Source organism: Parasteatoda tepidariorum, chromosome 10 (assembly GCF_982258835.1).
Source record: "Parasteatoda tepidariorum strain Cologne lab strain chromosome 10, Ptep-v5.0, whole genome shotgun sequence".
In the NCBI taxonomy this organism is placed as follows: domain Eukaryota; kingdom Metazoa; phylum Arthropoda; class Arachnida; order Araneae; family Theridiidae; genus Parasteatoda; species Parasteatoda tepidariorum.
The window spans coordinates 103,501,667-103,521,868 of record NC_141764.1 but is presented as its reverse complement, the minus strand read 5'-3'; the positions used below and the strand labels follow the sequence as shown (position 1 = coordinate 103,521,868).

General features: G+C 31.6%; 2 protein-coding genes across 2 annotated transcripts in view; both read right to left on the bottom strand.

The window, feature by feature from the left end:
• Positions 1-18,388, bottom strand: part of LOC147803186 (very long chain fatty acid elongase 4-like) — a 51,540-nt gene extending 33,152 nt beyond the window's left edge. The window contains exon 1 of the mRNA XM_087153556.1: positions 18,256-18,388. The gene's annotated coding sequence lies outside the window, so the exon portion shown is untranslated. The remainder of the gene's footprint in view (positions 1-18,255) is intronic.
• LOC147803187 (uncharacterized) lies at positions 8,420-12,157 on the bottom strand. The gene is made up of 2 exons (XM_087153548.1): positions 11,736-12,157; positions 8,420-11,281 (listed from the first exon to the last, which is right to left on the bottom strand). Exons 1-2 carry the CDS (start codon positions 11,886-11,888, stop codon positions 8,552-8,554), a joined length of 2,883 nt encoding a protein of 960 aa, XP_087009674.1. The 5' UTR covers positions 11,889-12,157; the 3' UTR covers positions 8,420-8,551.
• Positions 18,389-20,202: the final 1,814 nt, after the last annotated feature.

Sequence of the window (20,202 nt, the reverse complement as noted above, 5' to 3'; positions counted from 1 at the left end):
TGCTCAAAATTTTAATGAATAATGCTGAGGTTTTCTCAAAATCTTATGCAACTCTAGGCTCTACTAATGCTGTTATTCCTGAATTTAAATTATTACACCAATTTCCAATTCAAACTAAACCGTATCCAATTCCTAATATTGCCAAATCATTTGCTGAAAAAGAGATTCAAAATTTGCTGGAAGCAGGCATTATTGAACCATCATTTTCAAATTATTGTTTTTCGGTAATTTTTGTCAAGAAGAAACCTTTTGTAAAAGACCCAAACTTACAAAAATTCCGCATGGTCATTGACTATCGCTTACTAAATTCTGTAACTGAGACTTTTAAAATGACATTTTACACGTACAATGACATTTTACACGTGCTGATTTCTGATTAATTTATTCAGCCAGTTAGTTTTGATCTGATATTCTTAATATTTAAATTTAATCATCCAGTTTACTGAGATGAATGTAAAATATATCAAATAATGTTAATATTATTGTCGAAGAGTAAATTACACAAATATAATATAGACAGAAAAATTCACTACAGAATCTAAAATATTTCGCACGTTGACCAATAAATGGTTAATTCCTAATTTATCTGCGATTTAAACTCTACAACGATAACCTATTTTAGAGCTTTTTTTTTACAGTATAATTTTAATTTTTAATAAATTTTAATTTTTTCTTCTTATGAAGAGTTTTGTTACTTATATTTTCCGAACATGTTTATTCGAGTGTTTTTTTCATAAATGGCAGCACTAAAACGCAATTTGCTTCATTTTTTTTAACCAAATATATATATTTTTTTATTTATTTTACATGATCTAAGTTATAAGTACTGTTTTATATCTTTTTCTTCCTAATGAATTTTTGTTAACTGTTAGATTAGTATATCTATTTTTTAAGGAATTTTAACTTGTATCCCACTTCGGAAAGTTTGTTTTCTGCTTTCTTTTAGCAATATATCTAGATTCAGCAATATGGAATATATATATATATATATATATATATATATATATATATATATATATATATATATATATACATATATATATATATATATATATATATATACTCGCAGGAACAGGAATGTATTGGAACTTTCTCGATGTAAATGAAGAGAGTTAGTTGATGTGTAGTTTCTAAGTGAAACTGGTTGTGTTTAGGTAAAACCTGAAACCTGTGTGGTTCGAACCTAAGTGGTTAGAGTCTATGTGACTCATATTGTTATTGAGGAATAAATATTATTGTTATTGTTATTGATCATATGGTTAATTGAATTAGTTGATGATAACCAACATCATCGTATTATGGTGTAGTTTGAAGTAACTCGGCATATATACCTGACATAATGGTGTCAGAAGTGTGAGTTGTAATTGGATAAAGGAAAATCACGAACCTGTGAGTACTATATTTTTTTTACTATTATTCTGTGTGAATTATAGAGTAAAATAAAATAATGAGCTTCTTGTCCAGATCTAGAAAGGAAGATCTGTTAAAACTAGCAGAAGAATTAGAGATAACACTTCCCCCTAATCCTAAAATTATCAATATAACACAGCTAATTACTTCCGATGCTAAATATGATGAAATATTTACGAAAAATGTGTTAGAAAATATTGTTTCGGAACGCTTGGAAAAAGCGACGGCCGAAAAAGAAAAATTAGCACAGGAAATTCAGCTTGAAAAGCTTAAAGCGGAAAATTTAAATCGGCAAAGCGGAACTCCGATTCCAGCAACAGAAACATTAAAAACAAGTGACTTATATAAACTAATTAAAAGTTTTGATGCCAACGAAACCGATATCAGTACCTATTTACAATTGTTTGAGCGTCAAGCAAACAGAATAAATATAAATAAAACTGAATTCGTCACGTATTTAATGGGACTTCTCCCACTGAGCATTGTTCAAATAATTGCTCAAGAGCCTGAACAATTAACTGCAGACTATAATTTTGTTAAAACTTTGCTTCTGAAACGCTTTAAACTTTCCCCTGAACAATTCCGTCAGAAATTTTCTTTCCATAAAAAAGAAGTAAATGTTTCTTGGCGAGATTTCGCATATCAATTAAACCAATATTTTGACGAGTGGATTAGCGGTTTGAAAATAACAGACTTTGACAAGCTAAAAGAATATATGGTCGTTGACCAAGTAAGAAGAAAATTACCTTCAGATATCCGCGAACATTTATTGGATGATTTACACCAAATAACTGAATTAAGTGTATTGATTGATAAGCTTGAAACATACGAAAACGCGCGAATAATAACAACAAAAGTAGACACCTCTAATAAGAATTCAATCTTTAAAACCAAAACATTTCCAATTCAACAAAAACGAAACACACCCAACTCTTCCTTTTCTCCTGGTTTGAATAATCCGAATCAAAATAAAGATATGTCTCATATCAAATGCTATAACTGCCACAATTATGGGCATATAAGTGCAAAATGTGATCAAGTAATCAAAAAGTGTAGAAACTGTAATAAATCAGGTCATTCCAGTCATGAATGTACCGAAAGAAACGTACATATAATTCTACCAACTCGTATTGATAAAAAAAATTTAATATTTAACAGTGAAATTAATGCTATTATTGATACAGGCAGTGAAATAACCATGTGTAGTGATGTATTATATCAAAAATTTCCTCCTATTCCCCTCCAATTGTCTAATATTATTTTATCGGGAATAAGTAAAGAGCCTATTTCCCCATTAGGTTGGTTTAATACAAACATAGGTATAGATAATTTTACGATTAATGCTAATATTTATGTTATTGATAAAATGCAATTCGATTTTATAATCGGAATGGATGTGCTTAATTGTTTGGATATCAATTTTGCTAATGGTAAATTATTTGTTAAAAATACCTCTACCCCAAAAACAGTTAACGTCAATACAATCATTTCTCGCGTGAAAAATTCACCCTTCGGAAGTGAAACCGAAACTTTTAAAAACTCAGTCAGAGCGTCTCCTTTCAAGGCTAGTGTAATGCCCAGATGCGATTCTATGTTAATTTATGATCAAAGAAAGGCTCACTTTTCTGATTCTGTTTTGACTTCGGAAAATTCGAATATTAATGAGGCTTCGCCCCAGTGGCGTAGCGAGGGGTGGGCAAGGGGGGTCATCATGCCCCGGGCGCTACTCGCAAAGGGGCGCCAAATGGTCCGCAAAACAAGAAATTGTAGGATAATTTTTATTATAATTGATTTCGGGAAAATATATTTTAAATTTAGTGCCAGTGTAATATAATAAATGTTAATTCGTAAATAAAAAGGAACACTAACAGTCTAAATCAAACTGTAATAATATATTCATAATAGAAATGGCACGTCTTTTCTACTGGCAGGACTGACTCGACCTGTATCTGTCTGCACTTCCTTATGACATCTACACTGTGTGGTTACATAAATTATCTCCTCCTTTCTTGATTTGTCTGATGAAATAATATGTTATAATGAATATTTGCAGTGTACAAACATTCTTTCTTTCGGAACACTAATTATTTTTATTTCTATGAACGCTATGTAGCTTACGCTTGTTATTTTAAAACGATAACAACAACACTCTAATGTACTTATATGTACAGTCACTGAAAAAAATATCCCGAAAATAACAACTAAAGGATCGTCTATTTTTTAATATCGATACTTCTCAGGCACAGAACAAATACATCGTTTATAGGAAAGGACACAAACGCCGTATTTGTTGTGTGCCTGAGAATTATCTGTATTAAAATTATCTGTAGATGAGGTAAAATTATCTGAGAATTATCTGTACGATGGGCTAGAGCAGAGGTGTCAAACTAAATTCTGCAGAGGGCCATATATTAAATTTAGAATGAGTAGGCGGGCCAGATTCAAATAAAAAAATGTACTCAACTATTATAACATTTTATTTATCTAATTATATGGTATATAATATACGGTTGTTAAAAATCATATCAAAGTTATAAAAGATGGTAATTATTTTGAGCTCGAGAATCCAGATACCTGACTTCTCTTGTTTTCAGAATGCGTGCTGCATGCTTTTTTAATTCCGGGTAGTTATCCAAACTCTTGAAATATTGTGTATAAAATGCAAGAACGTTAACCTCTTTAAATTTTTCTTTCAAAATACTGTCCGATTGAAGATTTATCAACTCCATTTGCAAATGAACTGGTGCCTGTGAAGCTTCCTGTGAAGCATGGATTGCCTGTGAAGCATGGATTGTTGAAAATTGGGAATTCCGTTTCATTCATTTTGTGGAAGTCTTCAAAACGATTGTTGAATTCCGTGATAAGATTTTGCAGAAGTTGAGAATACTGGTCCAATTTTTTTTGGTTCACTGTGCCAAATGATTTTAAATGAGGGAAATGATCCAAAGTTTGATTTTTTACCTGATTTTCCCACAGCCTCAACTTTGTTTCAAAGGCTTAAATACATGAATACATTTGAGTGACAATCAGATTTACCCTGTAATTTTACATTCAGATCAGTCAAGTGTTAATTCATATCTACCAAAAAGACACAATCAATCCACCAGTCATTGTCGCAATCAATTGGGTTGCCTTTTTCTTACATGAAAGCTTGAATAGGGTCACGTAATGCAAAAAATCTTTCTAAAACTACTCCTCGACTGAGCCAACGAACTTCAGGGAAATAAGGGACATCAAAAAATTTTCGTCGAAATCTTGTAAAAACTGCCCGAACTGTCGGTGATTTAGTCCTCTGCTCCTTGTAAAATTTACTATTTTAATTATAGGTAGCATGACATGGTCTATTTTTAAATGCTTGGATGCCAATGATTCTGATGAATTATACAAGGAAATCCCACAAAATTCCCTGATGTTTTCTGTTTTAATTTAGTTACAACACCCGAATGATTGCCAGCCATGGCAGGAGCGCCATCCGCAGTTCCAGTCGAAGATTCCGCTTGTTGCTAAGAAATGGCGTTACTGTCTATCTCTCTCGCTTGTCTAGGCACGCGCTGCCCTTGAAATTACTTATAAATGTAGTGTGCACATTTTAAAACTTCCGTAGAGGAATCGAGTGAAGTCTAAAAGCTCTAAAAAACACGATTCTTCATTCTGTGACATATCGCGATTGCGGACCGTATTGATACGAACCCGCGGGCCGTATCTTTGACATGACTGGGCTAGAGAATATAGAAGAAGTATTAGAAAAATTAGCAGAGAACACTACCACTACAAGTGACACCAGCAGTGAAACTACAATTCTGTTGCAAAATATACTAACTTTTAGTTTCATAGCTTCAGTTCATTTCTGGTATGAAATCTTAAGGAGGATTGATCGTGTGCAGCTCAGATTTCAAGATCCTAGAATGAATTTTAGAGAAGCGTTCCATGATCTTGAATCAGTAGCGACTGAACTAGCCGAAATTCGAGACAAGCTCTGTGAAGAGGCAATCGAAAAAGCGAAGTCTCTTTGTGAAAAATGGGATAATGATACAACAATACGTGTAAGAAGACGACGCAAAATGAACGAAGAATTGGCTCGTGATGTTGGTCTTTCAGCAGAAAGTGAAATTTCTCGCGTTATGAAAAGCGTTCTTGATCGTCTAAAACAAGAAATATGTACACGATAAAGTGATCTTAATTTCAAATTTGGATTTCTACTAGACTTTGGAAATTTATTAAAAGAGGATAATGTTGATAACGATCTTGAAAAAAATTGCAAACATTTGAGTGAATTTTATAATACAGATTTCAATGAAATAGAACTCTTTATCGAAATATGTGACTGCAAAATGTTACTCCGCAGTAGAAAAGAAATTGAACCCAAAAATCCATTAGAATTTCTCACTTTTATAATCTAGTATGGAGAAGATGTTTTTCCAAACCTGAGAGTGGCACTTCAAATACTCCTGACTATCTCAGTATCAATTGTTAGCTGTGAACGTTCATTCAGCAAATTAAAATAAATTTTGACGTATCTACGACCAACGATAGGACAAGATCGCCTAAGTGACCTAGCATTTTTAAGTGTGGAAGGAGAAAAATTTGAAATGATCACCTTTGATGATATTATTAATAAATTTGCCTCATCAAAAGTAAGGAAAATTTATGCATAGTATTTAGTTTTATAAATGTATTATAATCATACTATTATTAAAAATATGTATCTCTTTAGAGATAATAAATATTTACTTTTTTATTGTTTTAAAACTGCGTGTTTTTAAAATATTTCTTTATAAATATATAAAATAAATAATAGGTATCTTTTGAACTAATTCTAGATGTTTATATACATATTTATTAATTTGCGAGTATATTTTACATATAATATTATATGGTTTTCGAGTAGGGGGGGCGCTAAAAAGGTATTGTGCCCCGGGCGCGAGTTAAGCTCACTACGCCACTGCTTCGCCCATTAATGAAACTTTTTCTTTCTTAACTCAGATATTTAATGCTATTAACCTCAATGAAATAGATTTATCTCACATACGTAATAAATATATCAGAGAGAATTTATTTATTTTGATTAACAATTATAAACCGTCTCAGATTAAATCCTCGGATATTAAAATGAATATTATTTTAAAGGATGAAATTCCCATTTCCCAACATGCTCGTCGTTTGTCATTTAAAGAGCGGGAAATAGTTGAAAAACAAATAGACACCTGGTTAAATGATGGCGTTATTCGTGAAAGTTGTTCAGAATTTTGTGCTCCTATAGTCCTTTGTAAAAAGAAAGATAATTCCACACGAGTTTGCATCGATTATAGGAAGTTAAATATAAAAATTGTTCGAGATCGATTTCCCTTACCCCTTATGGAGGACATATTAGACCAATTAGGCGATGCGCAGGTAATTTCTTCTACAGGGTGTCCCAAAAGGTCGTTTACAAACTTAACATGCTGGTCTGTCATATCATGATGAACAAGATTTACATAGGAACTTGTGTCCGAAAATTAAAACTGCGACCGCTAGAGGGCGATAATTGCACGAAAACGGGAGAGTGGGAAAAACAATCCTTTCAGGCGTGGACGTTGAAGGAGAAGGATGAATGAGTTTAGTAACGCAGAAATGGCCGACATGCATTACGTATACGGCGCCTCTGATGGAAATGGACGAGCCGCGGCACGGACGTACCTTGAGCGCTTCCCAAACAGACGTCAGCCAAGTCATGTTTTGTTTGGACGATTGCACCGCAGATTATGTGAATGAGGTGCTTTCGTAGCACGTAGCTACATCGGTCGAGAAAGTGCTACACGCACACCTGTCGTAGAGGAAACCGTGCTACAGGAGGATGCCATCAACCCGCAAAGAAGTCTCCAAGAAAGCGAACGTGTCTTGGGTGTAGCCAATACCTCCTAGATGGGAGAAAGCCGCAGGACGTAAAACGATGACTCATACAGTTAGGCCCAGATTCGCTGATCACTTCTGACGATGACGGGTTTTTTTTCCTTCCGTTTCTCGACACTTTTTCGTTACTCTTCTACTAATTTTTACTTGCAACAAATTATTATATATTTTTTTTGTCTAGATTAAATGTTCTTAAATTGTGTAAAAATGCTTAATTTATTTGTTTTCAGAAATGATTAACAATAAAAATAAAGCAACTCTAACAAAAATAACTGATGTGTGAATGAAAAAAATATATTTTTAAGCATTAAATACCAGTTTTATTTTATAAATTGGAAAATTTTATCTAGCTTTTTGTTTTAAAATGTATGGATTAAAAACAAAGAAATATATTTTTCAAGGGATTTTGCACATTTATTATTATTATAGTTTTGACATAAAACTAAGAAGGGATCTAATTTTTATAATACGATACTTAAATTTTTAGTAGATGATTATTTCGGATTTTAATGATTATGTTTTGCATGTTATTAGAACTAGAAATTGTATCTAAACAATGACATAAAATGAGCTTAGGAAAATTTAGAAAATCAAATGCAGTCTTCAAACAAGGTTTAGATAGAGAAAAAAAAAACATATCAAAAGCATGATTATAATTTGTATTTTTTCCCTGTGGAAGTGTGATTGTTAGAAGTGATAAATTAAAATAAAGAAAGCAACCTTAGATAACAAATATTTTATTAAGTAGCAAATTCAAAAATCATAAATAAAAATGTAAACACAAATTTTACTGAAATATGTTAAACTTTGAGTAACATTTAAAAAAAGTATAATTTTTACCCATCACACTAATAAATTAAAATAAAGTAAGCAACCTTTGACAAATATTTTATTAAGTAGCAAATTCAAAAAATGATTAATAAAATGTAAACACAAATTTTACTGAAATATGTTAAACTTATAGTAACATTTAAAAAAGTATAATTTTTACCCATCACAACCTTAGATAACAAATATTTTATTAAGTAGCAAATTCAAAAAATGATTAATAAAATGTAAACACAAATTTTACCGAAATATGTTAAACTTAGAGTAACATTTAAAAAAGAATAATTTTTACCCATCACAACCTTACATAACAAATATTTTATTAAGTAGCAAATTCAAAAAATGATAAATAAAATGTAAACACAAATTTTACTGAAATATGTTAAACTTTGAGTAACATTTAAAAAAGTATAATTTTTACCTATCAACTTAGATTTTTAGTGGATTTCATAAGTGTTTTTAATTTTCTTTCTTTAGCTTTTGAATGGGAGGCATAACAAATGCTATCATTTTTCAATTTACAATAGTTATTTAATAAGATGTTTACAAATTTCTTTACAATACAATGAATGACAACATCTGAAGAATGTTCATTATCACAATAATCAAAATTTAAGTGTTTCTCTTCATCATTCAATACAGCTTTGATTATGTTTAAAGAAATAATTCTCTGATTATGAACTTTTAAAAAATTTTCTTCAAATTCAGTTAATAGTTTTGAAATAATTACATAAGAGTACAAACCAATAGTTATAACTTCCTCCACAGGGTACTTTAGTCCACCACGATCTTGATGGTGAATCAAAATGTTATTTTCATGATAAAGAATTTCTTCATCTCTTGTTAACAATAACTTACAAAAAGGGCAATTTTTAAGGAATTTTAATGTTGAATGAACGGCATAACCAGCAAGGTAAACAATAACAGGCATAATTCTATTAGATTGTAGCAAATCCTCTTCTGTTACATTTATTTCAAATTTGTTATTGCATAGTAAATTACTGTTAAGAAATTCAGATTCGTTCTCAATATTGTTTAAATCTATTTTAACATAGCCAAAAACATTTGATTTTAAAATCAATGGCAAAGTAGATTGAAGCCTCAGCTTCATTTCTGATTCATATAATTGAGTTATTGATATATCATACTGGCCGCCAGCTAATTGTCTATATTTACCGAATCTTGCTTCTAAACTATCAGTTTGAAATTTACCTGCCAGTATAAATTTTAAACCTAACTCTTCAGTGCAATAGCGACAAATTTTTTGTATGCCTTGTGTTGTTAAAGATAAGGCTAAGTGAGTTTCAGAGGTTAATCTACCAGTATCAGAAATAGCTTTGCCCCATAATGATAACCATTCAAGAAATGCGCTTAAATATCTAAAAGAAAAATCGTTTAATCTCAAGGGCTTTTGATATTCATTCCTTTTATGAAATCCTTTAGTTACTGTTCTAACATTCATAATATCCCACCAATTTACAAAAATTTCTATATATTCTGCTGTTGATATTAGATCTAAAATATTACATTTTTCCTTAAGTGAATTTATAGCTCCTATTAACTGTCTATTGAATATATTTAAAGCAAGTTTTACGTTTTGTCTTTCAATGTTAGAAGGAAAAAGAGATTTTGTAATCAATGTGGGTGCATACTTAACCAAATTAGACCTTTCAAATTCGTGTAACTTACGTAAAGCTTGAAATGAAGCAGTTTTTAATGGTACATTTTTTACATTATCATTAGTGTCAATATCATTAGTAACATCTACCTGAAATTCTGGATAAAACATACAAGAATTATAATTTTTTTGATTTAGCCAATTGTTCCTAACACACTTAATTATATGAACACTATCAATAATAAAAAATAATTTTCTACTGCTATCAAATGGGTGTGGATATTCAACCTGAACTTTAGGAGGTGTTGAAAATTTGGACATTGCCTTGCGGTTTATAGAATTATTGTCACTTATGACACAAAATGTATGAAAACCTATAGTTTCAAGACCAATTAATGTCTTTTTAATAAACTCATAGAGTGCATCAGCATTCACGGTTTTTACTGGCATTATTGCTACAACATCTTTGAAACTTGATTCCACACTCTGCACCATATAAACATAGGCAGAGTTAGCAGCCTCAATAGAATTATATGATGCTCCTAATATATCGCCACCCTTAAAGTCAAAAAAAGGTTTTAAATGGACTTCATCTATCATAACAGTAACGGTTTTATCTGCATCAGTTAAATAATCAAATTTCTGTTTAATGTAAGATAAGAAGTTTTCCTCAGTGGATTCATTTTTAGGACTAATATCATATGACATAATCAATTTTTTTATAGTTGAATGATGCGGTAGAATAACATAACCACTGCTTCTCAAAAAATTATATGCATGAGGAGATATAGATAAAAACAATGAAGAAAAAATGAGAAAGTCTGTAGAGTATCGGTTTTGATTTTTTTGAGTAAAAAGTAAAGATAGCTGCTCTTTTAGAAAGTTAATACCTAATTTTTGATTATCTGAGCTTAAGTTTTCTAATTCTGTAAGTTGGACAGTTATAGAGTTAATAAGATTTGGAATATTATCAAACTTTAGATCATTAGACTTATTTAAATAACATAAAACATTTGAAATTTGCTGAACATTACTGATGATTAGAGGAAATGTTAAATCATGAAGTTTCTTAATCTTTACATTATCAATAAAAACACTTAAAGATAGATTTTGATCAACTATTACAGTAATATATGTGGGAACCTGATCAACAAATTTGATTTTCACAAAAGAAAAACTATTTTCAATACTTACCGGATTAAAAACACCATTTAAATCCACTAAACTAGATTTTTCTATCAGTTCAATTAGAGTATCTACTTTAAATTTTACATTATGCTGTTCATAAAGTTCTAAACTTTCAGCAAGGACGCTTTCCAACTGGCACATTTCTATTCTTTTTCTCTTTGCCTCTGGCTCTTCTCGAATTGGCTCATTTTTGGTCATATATTCTGGACATCCAGGAAATATAGATGGAATAGCCTCCTTTGTTAACCTTGGTTGTTCATAGGGCACAACTGTTTTCTTTCCAGTTTTTTCACAAACAAATTCCACAGCTTTCCTAATGTCATTTTCCTTGAAATGCATCTCACATACCTATAACAAAATGAATACATTATTTATATGTGCATTTAAAATAAATATTATATGCTATATTCATGCATGAAAAATTAATAGATTTTTGTAGAAAAATTAAGAGATTTAAATTTCAAAATCAAATAAAAAAAAATTTGCTTTAAGCAGTTACATTATATTACGGTCAAACAAAAATGTTTTAAAGTTTGAGCAAAAATTTAATAAAATACTAAAATTATTAATATTTTTATAAAATAAAACTCTATAAAAATAACTATATATATATATATAAAAATAGCTATATAGTTATTTTGTCATTATACACAAAATTTATTACAATAGTTTCGATATGATTGATAAGAACAACTTAATTATTACGATTAATTTATCCACAATTTAAAATAATTTACTCTAAGTAAAAATATAATAAAGAATCATAATTACATTTTTAAAAATAAAAACAAATATTACTCACTTTAGAATTCTTTGTAACTTCAAAATCTCTTGGTATGGCGGCAAGCCATTTCTTACGTAATTCTTCATCTTTGGGAAATCCGAAAACAGACACTTTTGTGCCATCAACTTTGTAATTTCCTCTACAGTTTGGTACACAGCATTTAAATACCATTATTCATAACACTAAGAATTAAATTAATGCTGTTTATAACATTTGTAGAATAAATATAAATTTTACGAAGAACGCGTACATCAGAACACCGTCGGTTGTTTACAAATTCTAATCAAAAATATTCGCCAATTGGCTGAATGCGTACACAGGTTACAATACTTCAGAATATCGCCAATGGCTCGTTTGATCAGATTCGGATTTTTTCGAAAAAATAGCTACCCTGACTGGTTTTCCTCTGGGCCTAACTCTACTACGTCATCATCGCCTATAGTAACCCGTTGTGAGGCTTTATTCCTCTAGGAGGTATTGGTGTAGCTCGTTCCACCATAATGCTCATACTGCACGATGACATGCAACACCCTTACCACTTCCAAAAAGTACAGGCATTGTGCGCTGACGATTATCCCAAACGCATTGCATTCTCATGCTGGTATTTGCAACAGCGGGTCGCACAGCCAGATTTTCCATCATGGATTTTGTTTTCTGATGAATCCTGCTTTGCACGGGATGGTGTCGGGAACCTGCACAACATGGGCGCATGAAAACCCAAGATGCACACGTGCCCATGCACATCAACAACGTTTCAGCGTAAACGTTTGGGCTGGTATTATCGGTGACATGTTGATTGGCCCTTACTTTCTACCTGAACGCTTCGACGGAAATACCTATCGCATTTTTTTAGAAAGAGTTTTGCCGGATCTGATGGGTGACGTTCCAGCCGCTACACGCCGAAACATCTGGTTTCAGCATGATGGAGCGCCTGCCCACTTTAGCTACGCTGTTCGAGAATACCTCGATAGGATTTATCCTAATCGCTGGATCAGTAGAGGCGGACCAGTCCCATGGCCGCCGCGATCCCCCGACCTGACTCCCCTGGATTTCTACCTGTGGGGACACATGAAGTCCATAGTGTACGAGACACCTGTAACATCGGACATGGATCTTATCGCCAGGATCGTGAAAGCGGCAGCACGTGTCCGTGACACTCCTGACCAATTTGAACGGGTTCGTGAATCCATGCGCCAACGCTGTGAAACGTGCATTGTGGCGAGTGGAAGGAATTTTGAGCATTTGCTGTGATGTAATGATATTTTATAATAAAAATCATATTAACACCGCTATCGATATCATTTTTTTTCTCTTCATCCAAACCTGCACTTATCGCCCTCTAGCGGTCTCAGTTTTAATTTTCGGACACAAGTTCCTATGTAAATCTTGTTCATCATGATATGACAGACCATCATGTTAAGTTTGTAAACGACCTTTTGGGACACCCTGTATTGATTTAAAAGCAGCCTTTCATCATTGCGAAGTTGATGAAAATAGTCGTAAATACACTTCATTTATTACACATAACGGACAATACGAATTTTTAAAAGTACCTTTTGGTTTAGCAAATAGCCCTAGTGTTTTTCAAAGATATATTTTGCATGTGTTTCGAGATCTTATAAGAGATAAAACTTTAGTTATTTATTTAGATGACATTTTCATTCCAGCAAAAAATGATGAGGAAGGTTTTGAAAAGTTACAACGTGTTTTAAAAACAGCTGCTGATAACGGATTGGAATTAAATTTTAAGAAATGTCAATTTTTAAAACGTTCCATAGAATGTCTCGGTTACATAATTGAAAATGGCACGATTCGCCCTTCACCCTCTAAAACTCTAGCAGTTAAAAATTTCCCGGAACCTAAAACACATAAACAATTAATGAGTTTCCTTGGATTAACAGGATATTTCCGTAAATTTATCCCAAATTATAGCAAAATAGCTAAACCTCTCAGTGATTTGCTCAGAAATAATACTGATTTTAAATTCGATAATGAACAAAAAGAAGCCTTTCAAAAGCTCAAGATAGCCTTAACGAATGACCCAGTCCTTCATTTATATAGACAAAATTCTGAATTAGAGCTCCACACAGATGCTAGTAGTTTTGGTTTTGGAGCAGTTCTCCTTCAAAAAGCAGACAATGGTAAATTTTATCCAATCCATTATTTTAGTAAAAAAACGTCCCAACAACAAGAGAAATATAGTAGCTATGAGTTAGAAACCCTTGCCATAGTTGAAGCGCTTAAAAAATTTCGAAACTATTTGTTAGGTGTAAAGTTTAAAATTATAACCGATTGCGCTGCTTTGCGAAGCACAAAGAGTAAAAAAGAAATTATCCCTAAAATTGCGAGGTGGGCGTTGTATCTTGAGGAGTTTCACTTTGATATGATACATCGGCCTGCTACACAAATGAAGCATGTTGATGCCTTAAGCAGAAATGTCGCTCTTATAATTCAGCATGATGAGGTAACCATGAAAATAGCAGCTGCCCAAAAAGAGGATGAGCAAATAAACACTATTAAAACATTAATTGCCAATGGAAAAGATAATATACACTTCATTAAAAATGACATTCTTTATCGATACGATAATGGCAGGAATCTTCTAGTAATACCAGACGCGATGAAAAATGATATCATTAAAGAAGTTCATAGTAAGGGTCATTACGCACTCTCTAAAACTGAAGAAGCTATTAAACAAAATTATTATATTCCTGGTCTAAAAGCGAAAATACAATCTGTCCTAACAAACTGTGTTGACTGCATTCTATGCAACCGAAAGCGAGGCAAGAAGGAAGGTTTTTTACACCCGATTCCTAAAGAAGATGTACCTTTAAGTACATACCACGTTGACTTTATAGGTCCATTGCCTTCAACAAAAAAGAAATATCAGCACATTTTTTCTGTGATTGATGGTTTTTCGAAATTTGTATGGCTTTACCCCGTAAAAAATGTAAGTGCTCAAGCAGCTTTAGAGAAATTGCGGTTACAACAGACAACTTTTGGTAATCCCTCCAGAATTATATCAGACCGTGGCGGTGCATATGTGTCTAAAGCATTTGAGGACTATTGTCAAGAAGAAGATATTCAACATATTCTTATTACTGCCGGAGTACCTCGTGGAAATGGTCAAGTAGAGAGATTGCACGAAACTCTTATCCCTATTCTCACAAAGTTATCCATCGATAATCCAATGGACTGGTATAAACACGTAAACGATGTTCAGCGATTTATTAATAGTACAGTTTCCACCAGTACAAACAAAACGCCATTTCAACTTATGTTAGGAATACCCATGAAAAATAAAGAAGATTTACGGATTAAAGAAATTCTAACAGACGAATATGAAAACTACTTTATGAAACAACGAGAAGATCTTAGAAGTGATGCACAGCAACGAATTATGGAAATCCAACAGCAGAATAAATCAACCCACAACAGAAAATGTAAACAACCCCACAAGTACAGAAAAGATGACTTAGTGGCGATTCAAAGAACACAATTTGGAACTGGTTTAAAGTTGCGTCCCAAGTTTCATGGTCCATACAAGATTGTTAAGATAAAATCCAATGACCGATACGAAGTAGAAAAAGTTGGGCAACATGATGGTCCTAACTTAACAACCACTGCTGTAGACTATATGAAGCCATGAACAAATTAGTGCATATTTACTGATGGAACGATGCAGCCTTGATTTTTTTTCCTTCAAAAAATTGCTATGTATTTGTTATGTTTGTTTTGTATACTGCTTTGTTTTTTTTCTCTTTTCAGATTTTTTTTAGTCATTCTGTTTCGAGGACGAAACCCGTAGGATGCCCGAGTGTAATAAGCGAGACAACAGCCTCTATGTTATCCCACCAGATGTCACTCGCAGGAACAGGAATGTATTGGAACTTTCTCGATGTAAATGAAGAGAGTTAGTTGATGTGTAGTTTCTAAGTGAAACTGGTTGTGTTTAGGTAAAACCTGAAACCTGTGTGGTTCGAACCTAAGTGGTTAGAGTCTATGTGACTCATATTGTTATTGAGGAATAAATATTATTGTTATTGTTATTGATCATATGGTTAATTGAATTAGTTGATGATAACCAACATCATCGCATTATGGTGTAGTTTGAAGTAACTCGGCATATATACCTGACATATATATATATATATATATATATATATATATATATATATATATATATATATATATATATATATATATATATATATATATATATATATTCAAATCAAAATAAAATAACTAAATTCGTTAATAATGAAATGTTCCTTTATAAGTAAAAACATTTAGTTTATCTCAGCACCAAAAACGGTGGTGATTACTTTACACCAAAGAGGTGTAGTGACACGCCTCACATACCTCTTGGATTCACTGTAACCAGGGCCGGATTAACCTATAGGCACACTAGGCACATGCCTAAGGCCTACGAAATTCAGGGGCCTACGAAAAACTTGGGAGAAAAAAAAATTTTTGACAAAATTAATTTAGCTTTAAAAACAACAGGTGTATTTTGCACAAAATTATGAAGATGCAAATAAAAATATAATATTTTTCGGTAATAAATTATTTTGCAGAATCTTATGATCTGATATATTACTTTTTTGCGATTTTTGGATTCAACGAAATCCTGTATTATGCTGTCGAATTGCAGATAAAGTTCGATAAACAAATTTGTAAATTAACATCCATATTAATAAAAATGTAAAAAAGAAATATGCAAGAAAATTTTAGCATATATTTTGAAAAGAGGGGAGGGGTAGGGGAAGGCGGGGAGGGCCCAAAAACGGCTGTGCTAGGGCCTATGACAGGTATAATCTGGCTCTGACTGTAACGATGTGCTTTTACACTGCTTGGTGTAAAGTAGCAGTCACCATTTTTGTAATTCAGTAATACTCGAAATAAAATTTATAATTACAGTAAGATAAGATACAACGCTGAAGTTTCGTATGTAATACGATATAAAGTAAGAATCATTTATTTAGAAAATACATTAATACACTAATTCTTAAAATTAAATTAGTTTGTAAAAGTCGCGTAGCAGAAAGAGAACATTAAAACGGAGTCTAACTATGTTTAACAGAACAGGACCTGATAGAAATTATACATTATAATATCATTTAAAACAGTTCTCAGAGATTTAAAAATTAAAATATAATTATCTTTATCGTGCAAATAAAAACATGCATATTTTATGCATTGTTTTTGTTGATCAGCGTATAGAACAGTAACAAACTCTTGCTATCTCGATTGCAAACAAACTACTATCTATATTTTTCTTGGTATTTATTGAAATTGTGATATTCAAAGCTCGCCAGCATTGGTGTATTCGGAGGTGGAAAAAAAATCTGTGAAAACGCGAGAGTTTGGTGCAAGATTACAATTCAATTATAAGTATTTAGATTAAATTATACCCTTTTTACATCGAATATCAATTAATGTGTAAACCCGAAATAAAGTGTTCCTGCCCACAATTGTTAGGGTTATTCAACATCCTATGCGGAGAGATGTTACACCAACGTTGAATTAAAATAAATACGATTACAATCGATTCTGCTCTTGTCATTCTAGCGAAGATTTGTATAGGTGTGTTCTAGTAGTCATTCTTATGACTTATTTTGTTTCAATCAGTAAACATTGAGTAAAAAAAAACACTAAAATATGACTTAAAAATTCCAAAACATTAAGGTAACATTTGATGGTTTTTGAAAATAATTTTTGTCAGACATATTCACGACAAATTTAGTTCAAGAGTTTATGAAAAATATAAATTTCTAATTAATACATCTGAATTACTTTTGATGTTAGGATCGCATTTTAATTTCATTCATATATGCAAAATTTTAATTTTCTATGAATATACCTTATGTTCATCAGTTAGATAAAACGATGTTTTGAGTTGCATAATCAAATACAAAAATTAAATTGAAAACGAATAAATATATTTTGGTTCTTGATCCTGAAAAAAAAAGAAAGATAGATGCCATTCCAAAAATGATTCCACTAGCTCAGTTAGAATGAGAAAGTGATTTACGTCACTTATTACCACATTACTGGAACTATTTTAGGCAAAAATGATGGGCAGTTTTGAATTTGTTTCTCTCAAAGATTTTTTGTAAAAAATATTTTTCTGAATACATTATGTTTTATTATTTAATAAAATAATGATCCTTTAAAGGTTCATTATTTAATAAAATAATGAACCTTTTCATTCAAAGGTTCATTATTTAATAAAATAATGAACCTTTGAATCATAAAGTACAAACCTATTAACATCACTTAAAACTACGTATATAATTTTAATTCTCGACATTCGAAATCTCAATGAAATTCTCTTTATTAATAAGCAATTGGAAAAAAGCACGGAATAACTCAGAATATAATTTATTCAGTCCATTTCGTTACGTTTCACTTTACATAAAGCTTTTAAAAATTTATGGAAAAAGAAATTTGGTTTTGAAGAAACCTAAGAAGTAAATTCATTTAAATCTCTTTTAAAAGTAATTTTAGAGTGAATACTAATATAAACAATGCTTACCTGTGTAAGTGAGAGGGACGCTAAATATTGGGAATGAGAACTATCACCGTGTCATTGAAATCAAATAGTAATGGATAGAAAATAATGATTGAAATGATGAAACACGTGATCTTCTCTTCCATAATTACAAAATTTCCGCAAGAATATTAGAAGTAGAAAATTAACGGCATTCGATATTTTTTTCTCTAAGTTCATTATCCTCCCATTAACAACAACTTTTTTCCCTTACAAATACAATCACGAGGAAAAACATTTATATGTTCAATAAGTTTCAATAATAACAAACTCTATTAACCTTTCAAATGAATATTAATCTAAACACGCGGCGATCACTGCTAACTGTAAAAGAAACTAAGAATGCACTGCAATTAACGGGACAAAATGGCGATACATTTTTCGGTTTGTGTTTTAACCAGCCCCAAAAGTGAACATTTAATTTATTATTTTATTAAACACGCTTAAGCTGCAAATACATAGAAAACATAAATTTTAATATTTTTTCTTAATTAAATTAAATTATCTTTACAAATCGATCTCTTTTTTTTTTTTTTTGCTACTTCTTACACTATTTTCTCGATATACGATATATTTCATTGGGCTATATTAATATATATATATATAATAATAATAATAATAATAATAAATAAGTAAATACAAGAAAACAGGAAGAAAGTTGTTTTATTCTTCATTTTGAACTTATATATATATATATATATATATATATATATATATATATATATATATATATATATATATATATATATAATAGAGGGCTCCGCCCACTTCTCTCTACCTCTCGCCTACCCCAGATAATTGCTACTCAATTACATTTTTGTTTGCTTCGCGAACAAAATTTAAGTCGTTTTCCTGGAGATTAGCTGACAATTTGTCTGCACCAACATCACATACAGAGTGCATGATAGAATTGTAAAATGTCAGAGGAACTTATTATCAACATTATAAACTTATATAAAACAATTTCAATACAAACAATATTATAAACTTATATAAAGTGAAGAAGCAATATTATTTAACACGTTACTATAGGGCATTAGCCGGAGATTAATCTCCGTATCCGAAGCACGTGTGGCAGAGCCTAACTCAAATCATTGTTGATCCGGTAGATTATATTGAGGGTGCATCTTGATTCTCGACAAGTTGTGATAGCGGTTGATCGCCAAGCTGGTCGATGTTGAAACCCAATCGTGATTCTGATTGGTTTGGATTTTGGCGTTATTTTTAAATGTTCAACGGTATATATAATTTCAGAGGTTCGTTAGTTCTACGTTGGATACGGGCTCATAAGGTTACCTTTGCTTCTGGTCAATAAGATCGAAGGTAGGTGGGCAGTCATAAAAAGGGACAATAGAAAAAAATTTCATCGCCAGTCCGGTACCACACACGCCATTTTCGATTCGTATTTCGCCGAATTTATGTGGCGACAGAGATACAGTCCGCAAAAAAAAAAAATCACCCTTAGTAACATTCGCTCTAATAATCGGATTTTCTCGAACTAAGTGTCAATCTTAATGGTTCCGGGGGGGGTGACCTCAGAAATGTTAATTAATTAGTACTGACTATAAATTAGGTTACGAAATCAGACACAAAATCATACTTTCGCTGAATATACATATATTTTTTTTTTACATATTTGGAATCTAGACACTTAAACGAAGGGGGGGGGGAGTAGACAAAATTTAAAAAAAATTAGATCGTAACTTGGGTCGCAATAAAGGCTTATAGATTTGGCGATAGTCCAGAGAACCGCCCAAAAAGTCGTCTGCACAAATGAGTATTTTAAGATAACCCATCGACTGATTCAAAAGTGGAATGCTTAATTTTAATAGGTTGTTAGGCAACCAAGCTCTGACAGTAAAAAAATTGAAATAATGTTTTGTGATATCTCGGAGAGGTTTAATTAATTGTAAATATAAAATATCACGAAGT

What these genes read in the sequence shown, in the direction of transcription:
- LOC147803187 (XM_087153548.1), bottom strand. Translation starts at nt 11,888, where the DNA reads ATGGTATTTAAATGCTGTGTACCAAACTGTAGAGGAAATTACAAAGTT. An exon ending in AAGTTACAAAGAATTCTAAA is followed by an intron (nt 11,282 to 11,735) that starts GTGAGTAATATT and finishes ATTTTGTTATAG; the next exon opens with GTATGTGAGATGCATTTCAA.